General features: G+C 36.7%; 1 protein-coding gene across 7 annotated transcripts in view; it reads right to left on the reverse strand.

The window, feature by feature from the left end:
- Positions 1-377: 377 nt before the first annotated feature.
- The window catches only part of GABRG2 (gamma-aminobutyric acid type A receptor subunit gamma2), a 73,886-nt gene continuing 50,635 nt past the window's right edge, over positions 378-23,628 (reverse strand). The window contains exons 7-10 of one of the 7 annotated variants that reach the window (XM_074156535.1): positions 7,975-8,127; positions 5,721-5,926; positions 3,817-3,840; positions 378-2,351 (exon numbers count right to left, since the gene is read on the reverse strand). In XM_074156535.1, coding sequence (XP_074012636.1) covers positions 2,076-2,351; positions 3,817-3,840; positions 5,721-5,926; positions 7,975-8,127 — 659 coding nt within the window. In that variant the 3' untranslated portion in view covers positions 378-2,075. Of the gene's footprint in view, positions 2,352-3,606; positions 3,631-3,816; positions 3,841-4,877; positions 4,892-5,702; positions 5,927-7,974; positions 8,128-23,628 lie in introns of all 7 variants that reach the window. The other 6 variants (XM_074156536.1, XM_074156540.1, XM_074156537.1 and 3 more) reach the window with 6 other exon arrangements.

Here is a 23,628-nt window from a genome sequence, read left to right on the forward strand (position 1 = left end):
ATAGTGATCTGTCTGGCACCATCTGAAACATATTTCCATGTGGAGGATGATTGACACTCATTCAGGGAGTGGAGACACTCTCTGCTTTAAGTAGATAAAGAAAGGTTATCTCTCTTCATTATGATACTTCCAATTCAGTGATTTCTTTTTATATTTTTTTTTTTTAAGAATAAGATAATCTTAAAAATGGTTTTAAAGATTTAGTCTCCATCCTTGGAAGTTAGGTGGACGAGCCATTTGACTACAAAATGAGACAATGCAGAGAGTTATGAGAATAATAATCACTTATATTTGGGCAGCTGATGAATCGAACTAGTCAAGGGGTCTAGTCCATGAAGCATGCATTTAACAAACTAATCACACGAAAACTGGAGTTAAGTGCAGCAGTTTTATTGAAAAAGTCCACGTGTGTGTGCAATTCCTTTATTAAAATGTTTTCAAATACATCGGACAAGGAGCAATTGATGATTAAGAGTTATTCCTTTTTTATACATTTTTATTTCCAAAACTATACAAACATTGGAAAACTTTCTTTTTTCCTCCATTTTAGCTATTAATAATTCTGTAATGGTAAGTTATATATCTCCCTTTTCAATATGCAAACCCACTTTCCTGGAGGTGACATTTTATGTCTTTGACAATTAAAAAAAAGGTCAGTCATATTTACATGTGCTTAAGGTTGCATAATTGAGCATCATACAGGTTCTGAAAACCAGTGGATAAACGGGTTTCAAGATTCACCCAGGTGGGTTGAAGGTTTTAAATACACATAAACTGCATACATGTGATTTAGTAGCCAAGACACCCTTTGTTCCCTTTTATTTTCAAGGCTATCTCTAAACTGTGTGCTAGCCATGGCAAGGGTTGGTTTTAGTAAAGGTACTCACTGAGTGAAAAGCAGCACTGACAACAACTATTGCTAATCAAGGACATGAATGGGCAGAGAATTGTATGTGGATATATAATACAAAATCAAATGTTTCAAAATGAATTTGAAGCTCTTATGTAAAAATGTCTAGAATAAAAGCTGTTTCCTGGACTGGATTAAAGAATAAAAAAAACCCACAAACACTTGTGTAAGGAAAAAAATAGAGCTCAACATAGGAAAAGAACAATAGAAGCACGTGGATTAAATTCAGAAGCTGATCTTGCAATGTATAATTACTGGAAATTCTGTTGAAATATAGCAACATTATCAATGGAAAATGAAGGCTACAACTGCAGCAGACACATACAATATACTTTATGAGCTATTATATTGGCCATACAGATTTGTCTACATGTTATTTATTTGAATCCTTAAGGCTTCTCTAATGTTTTACATGAAAGTGCTGTCTGCTTGGATCTTCCATGCATGAGGGAAAGGGGTAATTTTTCAAGGAAAGAAAAATTGTCCACGTTTCAATTACAATAGCACATCCAGAGACACAAAATAAAAGACAATACTTTATGGTACCTTTGTTTCATTTATTTTGGCCCCCAAAAGATGCATGCACTAGACCTTATGTACTACAAGGTATTGAAATATTTACAGCATTGTACATGTGCTCTTAAAGGGATGGCAAAGGGAAAGGTCTGTTTTTATCTTGGTGGGAGTAGAAGTTGCTTTCCTAGCTTAATAATACCTATTCAAAGTGAGAGATGACTCTTCCAAAAAGAAAAGCCCACAGAGAATAAAGCTATAGCATAATTATAGCCAATGTTAACAAACTGTACAGCACTTTACCTGGGAATTCTCCTCTCTCTCACTCCTGTTTGAAATAGCAGTGCCAACTATTTAGTGATGTTGCCATGCTCCCCTTACCCTGTCTGTTCCAGCAGGTATAGCTGTATATTAACCGTTTATATGTGGGTTTTTTTATTTCAGATTATTTCAGCATGTTGAACGGACATTTAATTCACAATAACCTGATGGCAATTTTTGGACAAATGATATGATTGATATTTACCGGGTTATGGCACTAAATAATTCAGACCACTATAAAGCGCGTCGTAAATACTTCAAGTGGACTTAGGAAACCATCTCTCTAAGAAATTCAGTGAGTAAGGCTCATATCACTGATTTCCTTCTGCTTTTAAAGGTAAAGATATGATACCCAATACACCAGGTTAAACAAACAGAAGGCAGTTGGGAAGAAGATGCGGGCGTAGGAGTCCATTTTGGCAATGCGGATATGTATTCTTCCATGCCTCCATGCTCCTGTTCGACAATCCTCAAAGCAGCAAAAAAAACTGGCACAGTCCTTGCCATCAAGACACTCATACCCGTATTCTTCATCCCTTTCTTGGAGGTGTGTAGCATTGTTCATTTGAATAGTAGCTGATCGAGGCCGGATGTCAATTGTAGGTGCCTAAGGTGGAGCGGCAAAAAAAGACAAAGGTGGCAGGAGGAAGAGACTCTGTTATTATCACCAGACCAACAGGGAGATAGGCTAATGGTCAACATGTGAATGATGGTTCTGCGTGTGGGGAAATTGCTGAGGAGTTCTAATGGTAATATTACCTTGAACTTATTAAAAATTGCATTATACGTTGTAACTTTATAGGAAAGCAGCACAAATCAATATACAGTTAACAGCTGTGGACAATTAGCTTTAAAGCCAGACTAAGTAAACATTAGAGGTTAAAGGAAAGATACAGGCATGTAACTGATGGTATTTTTGTATTTCTTTGGTGTGTTATATTTTACATAGCTGCTTGATATCTGAAGGCAATTTATGTATTGCACATGGAAGGAACTGAAATAATCAATTGGAAATGCAGGATTTTAATATACAGCTGGTTTGTATTGAGACAGGAGCAAATATATATACAGGAAAAAAGACAAAACTGGGGTCTTTTGGATAAGATTAGGAGAATCTCTATAATACTCTCCAGTTGTTTGAATATATGCAGTTCACCATCTACTAATGTTCACCAATATATAGTAGCTGTAAATATATATACACATATATATTTGGAATGAATTGAGCAAAGTAAGCATTTAAAACAAATTTGAGCACTTGGCAAACATAAGGATGACAGACATTGAAATTTTCTGCTGATAGTTATTGGGGTAAAATAACAACAATTCCATTCCATGAATAAGTCAATTTCTTGGCTTTTCTTTTATGTATCTTCTTTTTTTTATCTGGGTTTGGTTTGGTTCTTTTTGTTTGTTTGTTCTTGTTTTGACAAAATCTCTGCATTTCTGAATGAAGATAAAGTTTAGATGTGGAACATAGCTAGATATATTTACTATTTTGCTAAGAGTGTGTTGATCCAGTGACAGCATTAAAAATATATGTGCATTTTTAAACCCTTTCAAAACTCTGACTTTTTTGCATAAGGAACAGCATTTGAGCAATTGATGATGATTTTGAATTTTGTTCAGGTCAACATCAGAACAGATTTGGTTTCATAATTTGGAGTAAAATCACAAAGGTTATAAAGGCGGGGTCAGAGTTGAGTTCTAAAAGGGTGTGTTGCAGGTTTCTAGTGTAGCTGGCGGTATTGGATCCCATGGCAAATTGAGAAAGAGAGGAGCGGAAATGTTTTAACACCAAACTCTCTTAATTCATGCGATCCAGTAATTTGATCACTCTTGAACTTAGGTAAGTTCAGAACCATAGTGAATCAGTATTTGGGCTGCTGAATCAACTCTACAAATTGTTTAGAAGTATGTAACCATTCTACTTAATTAGGAAGTTACCTTGAGTAGAATGCTTAGATGTCTCATTAAAAAAAAAACCCAACAAAACACCACTCTCATATAAGCTCTAATAGTTAAATTCAGCAGTCGCATGCAGTGAATTTCCATTCCAAAAAACATTATACCTTGAAGGAAAACATCCGAAGAAGCTTTCATTTTGTAGACAGAAAAGAGAGGGGTTTGTTTTAAATTAAAGAAAAAAAAGAAAGAAAGAAAGAGACAAAAATAATGTAAATTAAAAATATGTTTCTAAAACATAGTAAGTCAAAAAGAACTAAATTTATAGAAAGGTTGGGATAATAGCAATTTAAACAAGTGTCTGTAATATAAAACCCTCCCCCCCATTTTTGACTTGTTGCTATCTTGTAGCTACACCTGGGCCAAAGACAGATATCAAATTCCATTTATATCTTTTCATATTCCCAGGGAATTCCAATCTTTTATCTTGAACTGTTTTGAGAGGAGACCATTCACAGTTTATAAACACACTTTTTAGAAGAAGTTCTTTTCACCTGCAGACTAGGTTCTGAACACTGTAATTCTAAGTTTTTGAGACTCTGGGATTAGGATCCAGGCAATCATTTGTATTTCTGTTTGTTCCCAAATGCTCACAGATAAGTAATGTAAAGAACAAGTAATCTGCCCTAATACGGACATCTTTGAGACAGCTAAATTTGAGGTAGTTAATCTTTGCTCATTTAATTGACTGTGAAAGACACACATCACACAGACAGCCTTTTATTTTGGCCTAAGACAGGCCAGGACGCATCACTCTCCAGATTTGCCTTTCTTTTGACCAAAAGCGAGGCCTAGGATCAAATCCAGCTTTAGCATACTGAACGTTAGGTGAGAATTCTTCCTCTGGAGTTTTATTGGTGTTTTTCTGGCTGTTTATCCACCACAGAGTACATCTGATTTGTTGTTGAGGTTTTTTGTTTGTTTTTTCTTTAGAGTTTACCTCTCAACAGCATTTGAAATAATAGCAATAATGTGTAATAAAAGGTTCTTTAATTACTATTTTTTTCTGTATTCTTTTTGTGCTGTATGTTCTAAAGAGAATATCTTCAAAAGTCCTTGAAGATTTTAGCAGAGCAAATCTAAGTGACTTCATTGTCTCCTAGATGCCTGAAATGGATTTGAAAATACTCTCTATTAATGTAAAATACTTGTTCTTCACATTTTTCACAGGCTTACTTGGGGCTTTTTTTGTAGACTATTAGGCTACTTTTCCCTCTAGGATTTCACACTAATGATTTTCACCTCAGAGATTCTAGCCAACAGACTTTTCAACTCGGTTGCAAACGGCAAGGAGAAATCTATCCTGGACAAAATAAACAACAAACTTCTTCCCTATCTGGACAAAACCCCAAACCTGTGGGTATTTCCAGAATTTTATTGTGGTTATTGTATACGTTTCTTTATTATGATGTAGCATGCATCCATAAGTAACATTGTAAACTGCTAGCCAAATCACTTTCTAAGGGAGAGAAGTAGATAAAGGAGGTAAGAAATACAAGAAAAAGAAGATAAGGAAACAATAAAAAGGAAACAGATGCTTGAGGGGGAATTAGAAAAAGCACACTCTGTAGTTTAAAAATAAAAGTTTAACTGTAGTCTTGATAATAGGAAAGAACAGTCACATCAATAATACAGGCGTAAGTTAATGGCAGAGAATATTGCTAAAGCTAAGACCGAGAAACTGACAGTTCTTCCATAAAGGTCACAGCAAGAGCTCTATAACATAAATAATGGTTTTGGTGATAGTTGTGATCTGCAGAGCACTTTGGTTAAAAGGATCCTTATTCTAAGAAACTAGTTTCTCTGGCATCCAGACAATATATATATATCCAGACAATATATGAGTTTTTCATTCTCAAGGTGAATGTTTGCATTCCTATTAATACAAAGGAAGAGTATATACGTAATAGCAGAGTCTGAAAAGAAAGTACAAGTGTAAAGAAGAATTTAAATGCTCTCTCAGAAAACCTAATTGAATTTTAGAACTTTAGACCAGTAAAAAGATACATACTGGGTTTTTCTTCTTTTTGTCTTTATCCTTGCTTGGCTTTCTGTTACTGACAAAGTAGTGCAAAGTTCCATATTCCACCAGTGCAGAGAAAACAAAAATAAAGCAGACTGACACAAAAAGATCCATTGCTGTTACATAGGAGACTTTGGGAAGAGATTTACGAGCAATTGTACTTAGGGTGGTCATTGTCAGGACAGTTGTAATACCTGGTAGATAGATAGAAAACAACAGAAATATTATTACTTCGTGTAAAAAACTGATTTTGCCAGTTTTCTCTCTGACTGGTTTTGAAGAATGCCTGGAGTTCAGACATGTAGCAAGGATATTAAACAGCACATCCCAGCAGTGGAATGTGGATTCAATGAGAGCTTCAAGGATTAACACAGGGTATGAAACATTTTTGCATGGTCACCGGAAGTGCTACTGTGCAGAATCCTTTGTTAGATGGATTCTGATTCTAAGAAATTTAATTTAGTTTTTCAGTTTTGTATTTTACTTCTAGGGGGCCTTTATTTTGAGAAATTTAATTTTAGGATTTGGGTGCTCAAACCCTTAAACAGAGCTAGAGAGATGACAACTGCTGTCAGAATGAGAAAATCATGGTGGAGAATAAAAATGGCTTTACTCCATTCTTCAAAGTAACCTCAAGACCAAGCTTGAACTTTTTGTGCTTTTGGGATAAGTCTTGTTTATTTTCAGTTGCACGGTAATCATACCAGTGTCAGCATACCTTGCAGCAATTACAAGTTAGAAATTAATGAAAATTCTGAAGAAAACATGTAGCAGGAACAGCAGGAACTTCAGGACAAACTGTGTGTAGATTTGTATGTGCGCTACATAAAGAAATAAAACTGTTTGTTTTCTCTTGTCTAAAAGCATTCTGGTTGTATGCAAAAGGTGCTAAGCCCACACAAATTATCTGCCACTCATTATTTAAGTGATTTCTTTCAAATAAATCTGGAAGTGAGAGTGTCTCAGAGCTTCGTATAATTGTAACACTTTTGGGGTCAGATTTCTCTTGGTGCCAGAGCAATGTGGCTCTTCTGGCCTTCATAAGTGACTGTAGTCTATAACTGAGAAGTGCTGTGACATGCCTCACCATCCCTTCTCCTTTCAGAACATTATTTCCTGTTCTATGATGTGAAGAACATTAAAAATACATCAAAACAGTTAAAATCCATCACATTTTATATGGCAAATTTCATATCACTGATTCTACCTCCTCGGTGGTACAAATGGACTAATTCTCAGCAGACGGACTGGTCTATCTAAGTAAAACTTAAAATAGCAGCTGAATGCCTTTATTAATTTTATACTTTTTAAAAGCAGATTTTATAACATCTTTTTAGAGAGCATGTGAAAAAGGCAATAAAATGCTTAAAACTTTCTGTCATGGGAGCGACTGGTCCTCTATTCCTGTTTTTCTTTCAAGGGACTTCTGGAATGAAAATGCTGTCCCTCATTTCACACTCCAGCGCTCTGTGCTGTAGTTCTGGGGAGAAATGAAAACCCAGAAGGAAAAACTGAAATGATTCTCACTTCTGCTGATTTAATGCAGAAGTAGAAAATGTGTTTAACTTTCTCTAGTTAAATGTTTCTACTTTGCTAATTCTTACAGCTACGCAAACAAGGTTAATTTGGTCTTTCTTCTAGTTTACTTACGGAACAGTTGGTAAATGTGTAGAAATTGCTAATTCTGGTTAGTTACATGTCACGTTTTCATGTATAGGATTTTAGATATCACCAAATTCAGTTGATTTTGTGGCCTGAAAGCTATATTTGATTTTTGGTCCCTAAAGTAGAAGTTAGGGTATGACACTCTCCCCTTCTTTTACCACTATGGCACACAGCCAGCCAGAAAGACTGATTCCTTCTTGGTGTTTATTTCATTTGTATTGCTAGTTACCGTGATAATGGAAGTAGAGCAAATAAAACTAACGCGTCCCTGCCTTTAATCCAGTAATGTTCCTCATCCTCTTCATGTTATAAAAATACTGCTGTCGTCAGAAAAGATGCAAAAGTTTTTATTGTAGGCAATCTACAATACTCAGAGTTAGAATCTGACATAGTAAAAAGGAAGAGATGCAAATATGGTTTAGGCTGTGTTATTCCTTGGAAATTACTACATCCCTCTAAATGAGGAAAGCTCATGTGAAATTGTTCTCTCCTCTTACATTTAGAAACTGGTGATCCGCAGAGGTGTCAATTAAACATCATAATGCTTGAATAAAAACAGGAAGGAAAAACAACTCACCCAGTGATGTTCTGGCTGGAACTGCATCCTTATTAATCCAGAAAGAGACCCAGGACAACACAACAATAAGTGTGCAGGGAATGTACGTCTGAATAGTGAAATAACCCATTCTCCTGCTCAGGTTAAAGTAAACAGACATGACTACATAGTCTCCTGTAAAATAAAAGCATACTGAGATAGAATAATATTTTTAAAACCTAACATAGAATTTTTATATACTAGCTAGGTTTTTCCTACTCTGTCTGGGGTATTAAACTGATTCACCAGATATACTAATGGCAAGTACACGCATACCTCTTCTTAAGCACCAATATAGCTCAAGAACTGGTGGATTTTCCACACTATGAAAGTAAACAGACTTGCAAGTTCATATAGGTAACTTGTGCTTTAAGATTTCCAGGATAACCTCCCTTGCACAGCACAGCAGCTTCTCTCTACCCAAGTCATTCCTCAGAACTTGCATATGGCTGGTATAGTCCTCTTACAGCAACTGAATGAGTGGTGGTGGTCCAGCAAACCTCTAGTCACCGTGCTGTCCCTGTTAGCACACTCTCAGCTCTCTTCTCAAATAATGCATGCTTTCAGATGTATTTCTAAATTATTCATGTTCTCAACTATTCTTCAGGGCTAGGCCATGTCAATAACTAATTTTTTATTTGCCTGCAGATCTTCTGTTGTATTATCTCCACTAAAAGGATTTGAACCTACATCTCCTAAGTGCCAAAAAAAGCCAGGCTATATGTTACTCTGGTAACACATCATTCCTGTTCAGTAGTTTTGTGATTCTTTTTCCAGGTTTTTCTTTTCCTTCTCAAACTATTAATTAAATTTCATCTGGATTCAGGAATACAACAAAGCATCAGTTTTTAGTGCATTTTTTTTAAACTAAACCTCCTCACTAGTTCTTATCTTTACTTCAGATTACAGCACTCCTAGGAAATATTGATTGCAAAAGAACTACAGAACCCCAGGCTACAAAAGACTTCACTGCAATTCAGAGAAATGCAGTCCAGAGAAGTCTCAAATTGAAACAGAACAAGATTTGCAAATTTAGAGTGAGATAGTTTTCCAGGATTATGAAAGATAGTCTGTGGCTAATATGTATTCTGCTTAGGTCAGTACCTTTAGTTAACATTGAGTTCTGTGTTTTCAGGCATAATTAACATTTTAATTTCCCCCAGAATAATCCCTTTGAACCCAGTCACAGAAGAAACTTCAGAGATCATTTTTTAGCTGGTGATTCTTTGTTATATTGTTTTTTACAATGTGAATGTCTGTATCCCAGGGATTAATTTCCTTTAATTTAATTATATTATAATTAAACAAAAAAATTAAAAAACAAATTATATATGTGTGGTTTACAAGGACATATGGCCGAATATGAGCAACCAATTTTAGTAACTGCAGTCTGATTATCCCCTTAATTCACAGATAAGTTTGCATTATATGTTTATGTCCTTCATATACCAAAAAAATCCTAAAACCAAAAAAATACCACTGATCAGGAACACTGTAGAACTGAAGTCATAAAATTAGTGTGACTCATTCTTCTTCTCTCTGGATCACGTACTGACTTCCTGAGAAGTAATTATTTTGACAATTTTGGGAATTAACTTTTTTATTCATTCACCTTCATATGTGCTATTAATAGTACTGGTATTTAAAAATATTTTTTTTTCCTACTGTACTATGGTAGAGATTACTTTAAGCAGTCGCTGTATTACTTCCATGCAAACAGTTTTACGGCGGCCTTTTTCCTGACTAGTGTTATTGTATTACTTTAACAAGATAAAAAATTACCAGAATAGGTGAATATAATCTGAATCTAAATATAAATCTGAATGTAGATGCAAACAGAAAAAGATGCAAAAGATTAGCTCTGAACTTAAATGAAAAATCAGACGTTTTCTTTCTGTTATTGCTTCTTTTTCTGAAGCTGCAACTGCTATAGACTATTTTGGAGTAGCTGAACAGATAGATCAGATCCTAGGTTACTACCTTCTCCATACTTTTTGTCCTGTGCTTGGACATGTCTTTAGCCCAACTGTTTTCGTGGTTCTAGCACTCTTGCCTTGTAGGATCTTTTACTGAAAAGAACAGAAAATATCACAATCTAGTACACAAGCACTTTCTTACAGGTATTGGAGTCAAATATAAAGCTCAGCATGTGCTGAGAAAACAGATAAATCCAGATCATAGAATCATAGAATGATTTGGGTTGGAAGGGACCTTAAAGATCCTCTAGTTCCAACCCCCTGCCATGGGCAGGGACACCTCCCACTAGAGCAGGTTGCTCAAAGCCCCATCCAGCTTGGTCTTGAGCACCTCCAGGGATGGGGCATCCACAACTCTTCTGGGCAACTTGTTCCAGTGTCTAGCCACCCTCACAGTAAAGAATTTCTTCCTGGTATCCAATCTAAATCTTCCCTCTTTCTGTTTAAAACCATTACCCCTTGTCCTATCACTACACTTCCTGATAAAGAGTCCCTTCCCATGTTTCCTGTAGCCCCCTTTAGGGACTGGAAGGGGCTCTAAGGTCTCCCCGGAGCCTTCTCTTCTCCAGCCTGAACAACCCCAACTCTCTCAGCATGTCTTCATAGGAGAGGTGCTCCAGCCCTCTGATCGTCTTTGTGGCCCTCTGCTAGACCTGTTCTGACAGGTCTACGTCCTTCCTGTGCTGAGGACTCCAGAGCTGGATGCAGTACTCCAGGTGGGGTCTCACCGGAGCAGAGTAGAGGGGCAGAATCACCTCCCTCGCCCTGCTGGCCACACTTCTTTTGATGCAGCCCAGGATGCAGCTGGCTTTCTGGGCTGCCAGCGCACATTGCTGGCTCATGTTGAGCTTCTCATCCACTAACACCCCCAAGTCCTTCTCCTCAGGCTGCTCTCAGTCCATTCTTTGCCCAACCTGTATTTGTGCCTGGGATTGCCGTGACCCAGGTGCAGGACCTTGCACTTAGACTGGTTGAACTTCATGAGGTTGGCATAGGCCCACCTCTCAAGCCTCTCCAGGTCACTCTGGATGGCAGATGACCTAGGGCATACTGCAATGACTTCATGCATTGTTCTTGTTCAGTAACAACGTATGCAAACCAAGCCAAATGGTGGTGTGGATAACATACGAATATACATATATGTGTATATAGAGAGAGTAGCCTCAGGCCTTCTATTTTGTAGACTGTTTCCACATACATTGTTTTATCGTGTTTTTCTAGAAAGCTTGATAGTGATCATCTGGTCCCCATGGAGCCTTGTTTGGATTTTTCCCTTAACACAAGGAGTCTTTTTTATACAGTAAGCTATTATGATAATATTTTTACAATATTTTATGCGTTACTCTAAAAGTATTCTTTGTTTGAAATGTAATGCATAAGAGCTTTTAAAATGTTAACTAACTTGTAAAGGCCTCAGTCCATTCAGCAGCAATGAAACATAACTTTGAATTCTCTGTCATCCGAAAGATGCACTTCAGAGGACAGTCCATTTCCATAGAGCAGCAGCGGTGTCCTGTCACAGAGCATTTACCACACAAACTGGAGACACTCCAGGTGGAAATGTTTTATATCTAATTGAACACAGTTCCTTCTGCTTTTTTTTTTTTTTTTCCTGATACTGGAGTTAACCAAGTATGTTTAGAAATAGCATATCTCTGCTAACATGTTCCAAAAAGTTAAAAAGTGTTCTAATTGCTCTAGGTTTTGTTCAACCCTCACAAGTGCTATTGCACTTTCCTTTATGTGAAGACTTTCTTTCCCAGTGGATATATGTGTAAAAAAAAATCCAAAACGCTGCAGAATGATATCAATAGGGAACACTGTATCAATAGGGAACTCCTGATATTTATAGACAAAGTCCACAGAATTATTCCGGTAGACTTTATTGCTCATGCCTTGTGGAATTGGAAACATTTTACTGAAAGCTCAAGGAAATGAGAGACCATATATACTTTATAAGGGCTTTAAGGTTTCTACTAATGGAGAAGTCACATCAAAGCAAGTGAAAACTTCAGTGTCAACTATAACTTGCCAGGCAGCGTGGAGTTGACACCAGTCTGAAGGATGACCATTCAAGGATGCATAAATTCTTTTAAATTACATTTTGCTTTCTAATCTGAAAGCCTGCTGGTGCTGCAGACACTGCTGCGTTGTGGAGTAAACTTCACTATTTCAGAGAATCTTACTAAAGGAAGAAATAATGTTAATACCACAAAGAGGTGTTTTGTCTATTTCTTGTCTTTCTTGGTTGGGAATCTGGGAAGTGGGAGGTACTGATGATTTTTTTTCAGGGTAAAAGTGTGAATAACAAATATAAGTTAGGACATGCCAAGACAAGGCAAGCCAATAACTCTCTAAGGTATTGAATATGTCTTTTAGCCTTGAAGTAATGTGAGCAATTGTGAATAGAGCATTAAGGAAAAGAGGACTAAGTGGTGGGATGCTCCAGAGAAGCATTTAAGTTTAAGGTAAGTGATGTTGGAATGATATAAAAGCAGACGTTCTGAGATTTTGAGTAAGAAAAGTACTCTGAGCGTACAAATTAATGCAAGACCAAAGAAGTGCAATTTAGGACCTAATAGCAGTTGTCATAACACATATATCCGAAATGTAAAATGCGTTAAGTCCTCTGTTGAATGTGGACTCATGGACTTGACAATGCTTTGCTTTAATCACACCTTTCATGGTGGAATCTTGTCCCAGACTTGTTTCTATCCAGACTTGTTTTTTCTGACTCTATTCATGGATGTCTCTGCTCTTCAGCTGGGATTAGTTTAAATATTCTCTGTTATTTTCAAATTATCTCTGTGCCCGAGGTGACTTTTCACTCCAAGTGTGATGCCTGCATGAACCTGTCAAACTAAGACACTATTTTAGTAAAAAAATGGACAGATTGATCCTTAGCAGAGTGTCATTCATTAGCCCACACTTGGCAAATTGATAATCTTTTCATTATTACTTCATCCTCCTTCCCTGAGCTCTGGCTTTTGTTTATACAATATTGTCTACTGCAGCAAGAAAGCTTCTCCGACTGCCAGATTGCTATTTGGAGGGCTAGTATACTTTTACATTTTTCTAGAAATGAATGATAATGCAATTTGGCATTATCTTTGTAAGACAACATACTCAAGTACTCAGGATTTGGCACCCTAATTAAAAAATTTTGGGTTACTTAGCCTTTCACCAGAGACCGTACAGTCCTGCCCCTCATTTTGAGATATATATAACTATTACGTATGTCTAGAAAATAAATCCTAAGTAATTTTCAATTTTTAAAGAAATACAAAATTTCCTCGGAAAAAATAATCTTATTACATTGAAAAGCATAATAAGTCATCCTTAATATATTTAGACCTAATCTTTCTCTATATGTATGAATATATGTATTTTTCCTATTCCTCTGTATTCTTCTATGTTTGTGTAGATTGATAGATACAGTCTTCCTCATCTGAAGACATGATAACCAGTTAATAAGTTCCTTCACTGACATATTTAAACCAGAATGCAGACCCTTGAGAAAATGCTATCCAGGTCATGTTTATCCTCACGTATAAATACTCCTATGATGTTTTCTACATGAATGAATGAATATTCCTGCCAATTATGTTTGGAAGATCACAAGACACAGGGCAGGGTTCTGACTTGAGCCACAGCATCTTCGTAATGCTGCTATGAATGGGAAATAGAAGATTCCTCTTGGTGGCAATAATCTCTGCTGTACACAGAGAATGTGCATGAGCCTTAAGCCACTTCTAGAGTAGGGTGTATTTTGAAAAGGAGAAGCATAGCAGCAGTATCTAGTGGTCATGTCCTTAGTAAGCCCTTACAAAAGATTTTATTTCTAACAGTCCTGTGCCATTCTAATTTACATTAGACTCAAAGCAGACTATGGAACTTCCCAACTTTGGAAATTGGGAAGCTCCTCCTACCATACACTTGTGTGATATAGTCATTTGAATACCAGGATTCAGGCTCTTTTAGACAGCAGAGGAAGTGAATTCCTGATTTGCGGAACCATCTGTGCATACGTCCTGGCCTAAGTCCCAAAGGTTCAATAGAAGGAATTAGTCGTGCCAGGAAGCATAGCCAGGGGGAATGTACACTGCACTTAACTGATTTAATCAACACAGTGGGTGTGATCCTTCATTGCTTCCTGGTTTTGGAATCATTTATACCTGTGCGAAGTGAATGGGAAATTACACCCATTAGTACTCTCTTTATGCGTGTTTAAGTGACTGTGCAAAGTGTAAGGTACTGGGAAAACAAGCCTCTAATTTGTACTCAGAAGTGATTTGGAAGCTAGTACAAATGCTAGAGAAAAGAACAGCTTTCTAACATCACAGGAAATTATAGTTCAGGTAGTAACACTTATAGCTGAGGTTGTCTCACACTTATTATTATAGAATTGTTTTCTGTTGTTTAAAACAATGCTAGATTTAAATTATTAAGAGAACTGGAGAAGAGCTTCAAACATTTTCTGTTGGCCACCCGGTCAAGTTATTTGTGTGCGTTGTTTCAGTTCCTTCTGATAGATGCTTTTGGAGCAGAGAAAACTCAGTGTTTCATTTCTGTTAAATATATGGAGAGACTGGCCCTTTTACATGTTGGCATTTCTGTGAGAATCTTTCATGGCTAAGTTAAAAGTTTTGGAAAACAACCAATGTGTGCATAGGCATGTGTCCATAGACATAAGTTTTTTGAGAGTTTGTAAGAAGACTTTGTTCTGACTAGCCCCTACTCTGTTTCTTACAAAGCTACACACCACTCTGAAGGGCACAGCAAAAACATATGGATGCTAGAGATGGCCCTGTTTTTCTCAGACTTTATTTATTCCATTAGTCCACTACCTAAAATCTGTAGAATTCCTGTGTGCTGAACATATACACTACACAAGCTCCTCACTTCATTCTGACCCCATGGTGTCAGGGAGCTTCATCATGGAGCTCTCTACCCCAGAAACTGAATGTGTTCTATCTCAGGGTCTGAGCAGGTTTTACCTTGAGTATTTGGTTACCTTAAATATTTTGCCAGTGTTTAGTAATGAAAATCAATGTGTACTTTAGTAATTGTTAATGTTTATAATTTTGTGCTTTTTATGCCTAAAATGTAAAAACCTGTGGAGAAAATAATTTATATAGAAGAATATTGTTGATGAACCAATAATTGGCAGAAAAATGCTACCAAGTATCTTTATTATATCTTTTTAAAACTTGAAGTTTTCCTCTACTAGCTAGATTTGTGAAACTGCCAAGGAAAAATAACAGATAGGAGAATAGTAGTGTATGAGCCAAACTCTCCCAAAATTTCAGGCCATCATTTGTTCTTTAAGGACTGATGAAATGACTAGCAACTGGGATTAATGTAGGTCACTGTTTATATGGTAACTAATAGGCACAATTTTGTTAGCGCAGCCAATAGCAGCCACGTGGTTCATACAGACCCAGACATGCACCAGCTGTCCAGATTTCCAATGGGTTTTTCTTTCCTAATTTTACACAGAAACCATACAGAAAAGAGCAAGAACCTTTAAAAGATTTGTTAAGAGAACCATATGAAAATATAGATAGAATTTCTCAAAATCAGCTCATACAAACAAGTACATAAATAAATGATTTGTTTATATATGGGAAACCCTATCCAATTCATCTTTCTGGATGGAGTATACATAGAAAAAAAACAAATTTAAAAAAAATCATGCCACAGGAGGGCACTGTCACCTCAGAATAGAAATAAGAAACAATTGCAAGTCTGCCAGTGGAAAACCGAATCTTTAAAATTTCTATTTATTCTCCCCATTGAGTGTTTGTACAAACACTCGAATGGCATAACTGACTTCGATGGCTCTGTTAATAGAGGAGTGCTTGTAAAGAACTAAACTGGCTCTTGTATGATAGAAATATTACCAAAGTAACATCACCTTTATGCTACAAGTAATGAGTATAAACTATATAAATTGTTAATGAAGAACAACCGTGGCAGCAGAATTTGTCTTCTTTTCCTCATAAATAACTAATAGATACATCCTTGTTCTTTCTCTCTTTTACTGTTAACATGGCCAACAGTCTCATTTTCTGTTAGGCAGAGATCACAGCTAGCACTGTTTGATTTTTTAAACGAATGAACAGGTAAATAGTAGTTTAATGGAAAAGATGTGTTTTCTTGGTTTTAGTCACGATACATGGAAATACCATTAAAATAGTAACATATGTTTTCTATAAATACCTCCTTTAAGGTAGGAGCTTTGTCGTAAGTTCGTTGTTGTTAGCACTCTAAGTAAGCTCTCACTCTGAATTAATTGTATTTTTTAAGAAAATAGACACTCAATGAATTTGGGGAAAAGAAAGTTTTAAAAAAAGCCTAAAATATTTTAACAGAACTGAAAGGCTTTAATCATTGACCAGTTTGGTGTACCCACACATAAAACAAGAATGTCCCAGGCCCAAAGGGTTTATTGGCTTAGTCTGCAATATTCAGAATTCTAGAAAATGTGAAATAACATCTGTTATTTTTCTGGAGCTGGTATTATTGCATATTGTTGTGAATTAGTTCAATGCCTTAGATTTCTGGGCTGGAACTACATAGCCAAATCCTATTGAATCCCATATGAACTTGTAATTCTCTCCAGCTCTTCAAATGCTGATTTACTGGACCAGTACTGACTATAAGAATAATAGCAAATGGGACCAAAATGATCCTAAATGCATCTTTCTCCTCTAAAAAAGAGTCAGGCTTGGTGCTATTTTTATGCAGATATTCTGTAATAATGAAACATTGGTAAGCTTGTGGGGCATTGCCTGTCAAACAACCAATTTATTTTACATTGTGTGCCCTTAATTCACTTCTGGCACACTGGAGGGCAGCAAGGCTGCCTAACAATTGCTACAAGTTGAGAAATAAAAAAAAAAAAAAAAAAAGAAAAGAAAAAGGTAAAACATGGACAAAGCCTTTTCTCTTTCATTTCAAGACAAGTGATGGTACCAGATCTCTGGTGTATGCTCTGCTCAGCAGTGGCTGGGTACAGTTTACTGCTCCCTGGAAGGGCAGGAAAAGAGGAGAATGGGGGAGCGCAATCACATCTCTCTCTTCCAAATCAGGACAGTGTCAGACTGTGGACTATATTGTACAGTGCAGGACTAATCTGGGATGAAAAATCATGTAAATAGTTTAAGATTGGTGTATTTGTCCTGATACATCCTCATTTGGCTTTTGTCCCCGTCTCTCTTCTTGCCTTGACAGGGTCTATATTTGGAATTCTGCTGGCATTTATTGTCTTGATGAGGGTCTGACTCAGTCTGAAAATGCAGTTCAGTGAGATGTGTTGCACTGTTACGGTGGTAAGAAGAAAACATATTATTTCTAAACACACAATTTTCTTTGAGGATTCAGATTTAACCTATTCAGATGATTCTCTTGTATAAAATCTAAGGTAACCTATTTTTGGTAGGTTTTTCTTCCTCCAACAGATCAGAAAGTTCTGAAGTCTGTCTAGTTCAGTACTAATGAAACAGTACTTCTAAAATTGGTCATTTATCACATGAAGAGATGATATTAGCTCCTCCAGTGCAATATGTTTTTACATATATCACAGAAAATAATTTCAGCTGCCATTTGATCACTGGGCACGAGTGAATTTTCATAAAGATAGGACAGAAATTTGATCCCGGTGCTGATCATAAGCTGATATTGATGAGATTTATTGGTGTCCACAGCTAGAAATGAAAAGTCTGGGTGAAAGGCAAAATCAGAAGGAACACTGTCCGCTTGATATTGACCATGAGACCTTCTCGTTATCTCATCCTTTGCTAAATGCCCTTTTCATTATTTCTGTCCTTCACAGTTTTTTGTTCTTTCATTGACTCATTTTTAGACTGCATAAGCGCCAGACAGTTTCAAAAAATAATTAAGTCTCTTCCTTTTCAAAAATGCTTGACAATCTCTTTCCCTCTGAGGTTTAGCAGCAAAATACCACTATTGTGTCATAGGGAAGTTATGATGTGAAATAAAATACAGTGAATATTTAGCCTTTAGGGCAAAGAAAGAAAGAAAGAAAGAGAAAATCTGCCATGGCATTGTAGATATTTGCTTGCAACAGACTTGAAGCACTTGGAAATGTTGCTATTCTCTACCTGACTCTTGGCACTTGCTCTGTCTGGGCATTACATAAAGAATGGGGTGATTCGTGGTCATTGCTGGTACAACACAGCAGCTGTACTAAGTGATTTCACCCCAATTCTAAATATCCATTTCTAAGCCATGATTATAGCTTGATTATGTAATGAGGTAAAACAATATTAAGGCTTTGACAAAGCCTGCACTATAGTCCATTTATATAAGATTATCTCTGGGATTCAGATAGCTGCAAGCCTGGTTTTCAATTTACATTCCAAAGGATGGATCCTAACTGCATTGCACAGCAGGGCGGAGGGCAGGGGATGGGAGGAGATTTTGTCTTTTTTTTCTGTTTTTAAAGAGTAACGTGTGTGTCTGTATGTGAATGTGTCTGACAACAAACACCTTGATTTCCTGCGGGAGCAGGGAGAAGAGAACCGAAATTAGTTTATGTTTGTGTGAAATGACAACCCCAGCTGATGAAACTCCTGCAAAATGAGATGAATCATTATAGCCATCCAAGCAAATGAAATTTTTTTATGTATGACATGACTTTCTGCCTGACAGTTCTCAATTTTATTTGGTCCTTGGCCACTCGTTCCACTTGAAGTGCTGTTTTCTCAGTTCATTTGACAGAATGTGTTCCACTTCTCATTAGTTTCTAATTATAGGAGGAAAGAATGTAATGACGCTAGACAGTAATTAAAATCTATTACTGTTGTTCCCACCTTCCCCTAGAATTCACAGAGACAAGATTCACCCTAAGAATTTTTTGTTGCTGAAAAATGTCAGTATGTGGAAATGTATTGAGGTAAGGTAAACTTATGTGTGTTTGTTTCTAAGGTTCCAGTTGTGAATACTAAAAGTTCAAAGGAAAAATGAACAATTACTGACCCTAGATATTTACATATGACTTTTTCATATTTGGGGATGTAATTGCAAACAACTGATCTTTTTTGTTTGTTTTTGAAGGCAGCTAAGCTACTCCACTGGCATTAGGAAACACATGAGGATTTTTAGTGTGCAGGATTAGTGTTTAGATGTGGCAGCAGCACAGTGTAACAGGTTGCAACTGCTGTGAGTGAACCATTATGCTCCAGTGTGTAAATAATCTGCAAATTATAAAATCTTCTGCTGCCTTTGCCACTCTCCTCCTGCCTAGGAAGCATCACCCCAGGATGAAAGCTCAGCATCTCATCTCTGAATGCTTAGGAGTGGTTAGGTTTCTAAATAACCTCTTTGACTTACTGTGATAGAAAATTGGAACAAAGAGATGAGAAAATGTGAGGATGACAGAAATCTCAAGTAATGTGAGAAAATAGAAAGCCACAATTTCCAGGCAACACAACCAGTTGGGGTGCTGTTCTGTTAGAAATCTTGCTGTGCCTGACACAGTCGGGCATCCTGTGTCCTTGGCTCTTTTGGATGTCTGGTTGTTATATGAATACCTAAGGAAAAGCTGCCTGCTTCAAAAAAATTGCATACCTATAGATAAGGGCTCCATGCATGTTTAAACAATAACTTGTTGAATTTTGAATATTTGACATATTATCATTATAATAATACAGATTTTGAGATATGGTGAAATCACCACTGTGAGCAAATAAGAAGTATGTTTTATTAGATTTCATTCATTTCAAGGTATCCAGATGGTATGCCCGCTTCCTGGCAACATCCACCAACTTACATGCTTTTACATACAGAGAGAATTGGAAATAACTGGTTTGTTTCCATATTTCAATGAATGAAGTACACCACGTCTCTGGTGCTTTAGACCAAACACACTATCAGGATTATGAAATAGCATGAAATAAGAATTGTCAAAGCTATGTACATTTTATCTTGTTGAAATTTTCAGCAGTTTGTATCACAGAAAAAAGCACAAAGTGGTGGCTTTTTTGCTCTACAGATGTGGTAAAGCACAACATTTGTGCTGTATCATGGGTCTACATATTTGGACTTCCTAGACATTTGTGCAAAGGAATTGTGTGAAAAGGGAGTGTGGGTAACTCCAGGGGTAATAAGATAAATATAAGATGTAAAAATGGGAATGAAGTTAAATGCAGCACTTTGGGGCCTAGGTTAAAAACTGCTAGCATTAGATACCTGAAATAACAAAATTAAAAGCAAATGGTCAATCAAAAGAGACAGAAAACTCCTAAAGGGAGTCGGATATTAGGTGGACCAATTCCCGTCATGGTGTCATCTCAGCTAATCTATTATAAGACATCAGGGCTCTGTTTGTGGGCAGTGGATGAATCTGTAGACAGAACTGCTCCCATACTGGCTGAACAAGAGACCCACGTGCCATCTATGTATTCTGCTATAGGCTGCCCCACATTTCAGAAGTGGTTGAAAATTAGACACAAACCTATATTTAGTGAACGCTACAGTAGAAGAAAAGAAAGTATTTAGTATTTTTTGTCTAAGTAACAACAGATTTACAGACATGTTAGAAAACTGCCTTGAAATTAGTACTGTTTAACGAGCTTTATGCATGTCCTGGTTGCCGAAATGACTGCACAGGACTAACACAATTCATAAAACACCACTTCTCGGATTTGCTTTTACATCTTTATAAATTGTCTTGCATGGCAAAAGTCATTCTGGAATTCCTCTGAAAGCCTTTCATTGTGAGAGAAGAGGAATCTGAGGATACAGTACATTTAATCTTTGATCTCAATGTTTCCAGTTATTTTCAGAGCCAAGAGACAGTATTACATAACCTGAGGCTACAATAAAACTTGATGTTTTCTTCTACTTCCTCTCCAGAGGTGAGAAGGCATGACTGCATGGAAGCAATGTTCTGCAGGGGAACTACAGATTTCAGAGATTCATTCTGTCTGACCCCCCCCCAGCAGAAGAAATATTTATACAAGAAAGTACCACTCAAACACCAGCATCTCACTTCCACTGAATGCACAGGGAGATTACTGGAAAGACAGTACCGTAAACAAAGAGCCTGAGGGATGCTGGGAGGAATACAACATGCCTTATTGCTCCACTTCCAGCACTATTTTTTTTTTTTTAGGACTTCAATTCCATTTATTTTTGGCTTCCTTTAAATATTTTAGAAGATTTCATTAGTGAATATTTCATTTAAAACCCCCAGGAAACCAATCTAAGTAACCAAGAAAAGACTAAAACTCACTCGGGTATGAAATCCTGGAAGGCAAAACATCAAGGAGCAAAAGTAGTACAGATCAAACCCAACTTTCTTTAGAGCTCAGTGTGATCAGCTACCAAATGTCGTGGGCTTCAGAGAGCTAGGGCAGCTCACTAATAAAAGAAGATGACTTTGAGCACAAGAACCCGACAAAGATACGTAGTAAAATGTAAATTAGCTTGTTGGAAAAAAACACAGCCCAAAAATATCCCAAAGAAGTCGTGTGGATTATTGATTAGGACACTGCAGCAGGCAAGATATCTCGGGTTTTGTCCCAGCTCTCTCAGTGAGCAGCTGTAGAGCTGTAGGAAAGCTATTTCTCTTCTCTCAACCCATCTTTACTCCTATGGAGGTTCTTTAGAGCATGTGCATGCTGTGTGCTTCACCAACATCTGGCATATCAAACAGTAAATATACTTTCTGGTTTTGCTGATACTAAAAGTTATCAATGTAGGCCTGGTCACACAAAAAGCAAAATAAAATAAACTCATAAATATTCCTATTTAAAATCAGAGCCATAATTAGCGCTATAAGGATTGATCTGAAACTTTCTGCATTTTTCCAAACTTTTTTTCTTAAAATACAAAGAAAAAATCAAACTTCATTTGGTTTTGTCGTGTTCGTGTCTTGTCATGTTTCTGGGTTGCCAGAAAAAAAGCAGGCTGTATACTTTGAAAAAGTTTTTTATACAACATAGAAACAAGGTGACACATATAGATGATAAGAAAATTCAGAAAACAGAATTTTGGAAAAGAATAAAACCCCTCGCACTTGGGCTTACAAAAAAGAAAGAATATTAAAGGTGACACATGTATGAGAGTTAGATTATTTTATTGTCATCTAGGATTGGATCCCTGTACCTTCCACTGAAAATCTTGTCCATATTCAGGATCTGGCTAACCACTGAATGGTATCAGCTCTTGAATTGTTACGGTAATACTGAACTTCCTGCTGCTTCTGATTCTTACAGAATACCACTATGTAGTTGAAGAGTAACCAGATCATTCATTAAGTAGTTAATTAAAATGTAAGTTAGTGCATAAACCAGATAGTGATTATGCCATTGAGAGAGACAGTCCACAATTTTCTGTTCCTTTTATCAATGACAGGCACAGCTGGCAGCAATACATAAGTGCATTTTAAACTTCCATTATTTGTCTCTGTTGAATATTGACTTTAAATGAAATTACATAGCAAAAGATAATTCTGTTGCTTAAAAATTCATGCATTTATCATGAAGACTTTCGATTTTGAAAAGCTTGCAGCATTGTGCAGGGAATCCTCCTAATCAGCTTTCTACTTCTACTTGTTGACATAGTAAGTCCTTTAGAAACCTGTTGTTTACGCATGTACACAGGTAAGAAGAGAGGATGTTCACGCGCCCTGTTAAACTGAGTTCTAGCACTAACTTCTGGTTTAAGATTTACTAGTACTTGTGTGGGAATTCCAGTGCATATCTTAGTATTCATCTGCATTAACAGATGAACGTATAAATTGATTATAGCAGGAGGAGTTGCTGTTTGAATGAGTCTTGAACGCGTTTCTGTGCGTGTGTATCATACATAAAGTTGAAAGGAAGAAGGGAGAAAAATAATACACTTTTTGTAACTATTTGTGAAGTTTTAGTAATCATTGGTGATGGTGGTGGGTTTTTTTAAATTACAGTAGTGATTACCATGGTAATTTCACTACCCGTATGTAGCAACGTATGGTCCATTTGTATACTAGGAAAGTGAGCCCTATGTTCCTTCTGCTCATGTTGCGTGACACCTTTCTGATCATGCAGCCAAATGCAGCTCCTGACAGGGATCCCAACATCAGTGCTGCTCATTTATGGGATAGGTGATTTTTCTTTTCTACTTACATCTAATGCCATGTTACTGTTTGTGAATGGAACGATTACTTTTTTTGTGATGTAGACACTGGTAGAATGACCCTTGAAAGCAGTTGCCTGACAGAAGTACTGGTTTCTTAGACTGTCAAATAGAAGGATGCTTCCCACCTATGCCTGTAACCTATAAAGCTTCTTCAGTTTTGAGTTCTTCCTGCAGATGTTTTACAGTGACAATAGTCAATAGGTCTATGTAGATTGTGTTAGGGTATTTTTAAAGGTGGAAAAAGTGTACTTGTTGTTTTCCTCTAACTGTTAATATGTGGCTGCCTAGAATCGAAGTTGAGACAGTTACATTTAACTTCTACAGATAAGTTCTGTTCAGTTGCATTTAACTCTCACAAATAAAACCAGAAATTAAAATAACCCATGGTTAGTCCATGCTCAGAGTTTGGTCATTCTGGAGAACGTTCATTCTGTTTTGCCGATTTATGCATATCTGCATTTATGTTTTTAAGCTTATTTCATAGGTCCTACCTAACCAGAATATTGGC

The sequence above is a fragment of the Numenius arquata genome, chromosome 11 (assembly GCF_964106895.1).
Source record: "Numenius arquata chromosome 11, bNumArq3.hap1.1, whole genome shotgun sequence".
In the NCBI taxonomy this organism is placed as follows: Eukaryota; Metazoa; Chordata; class Aves; order Charadriiformes; family Scolopacidae; genus Numenius; species Numenius arquata.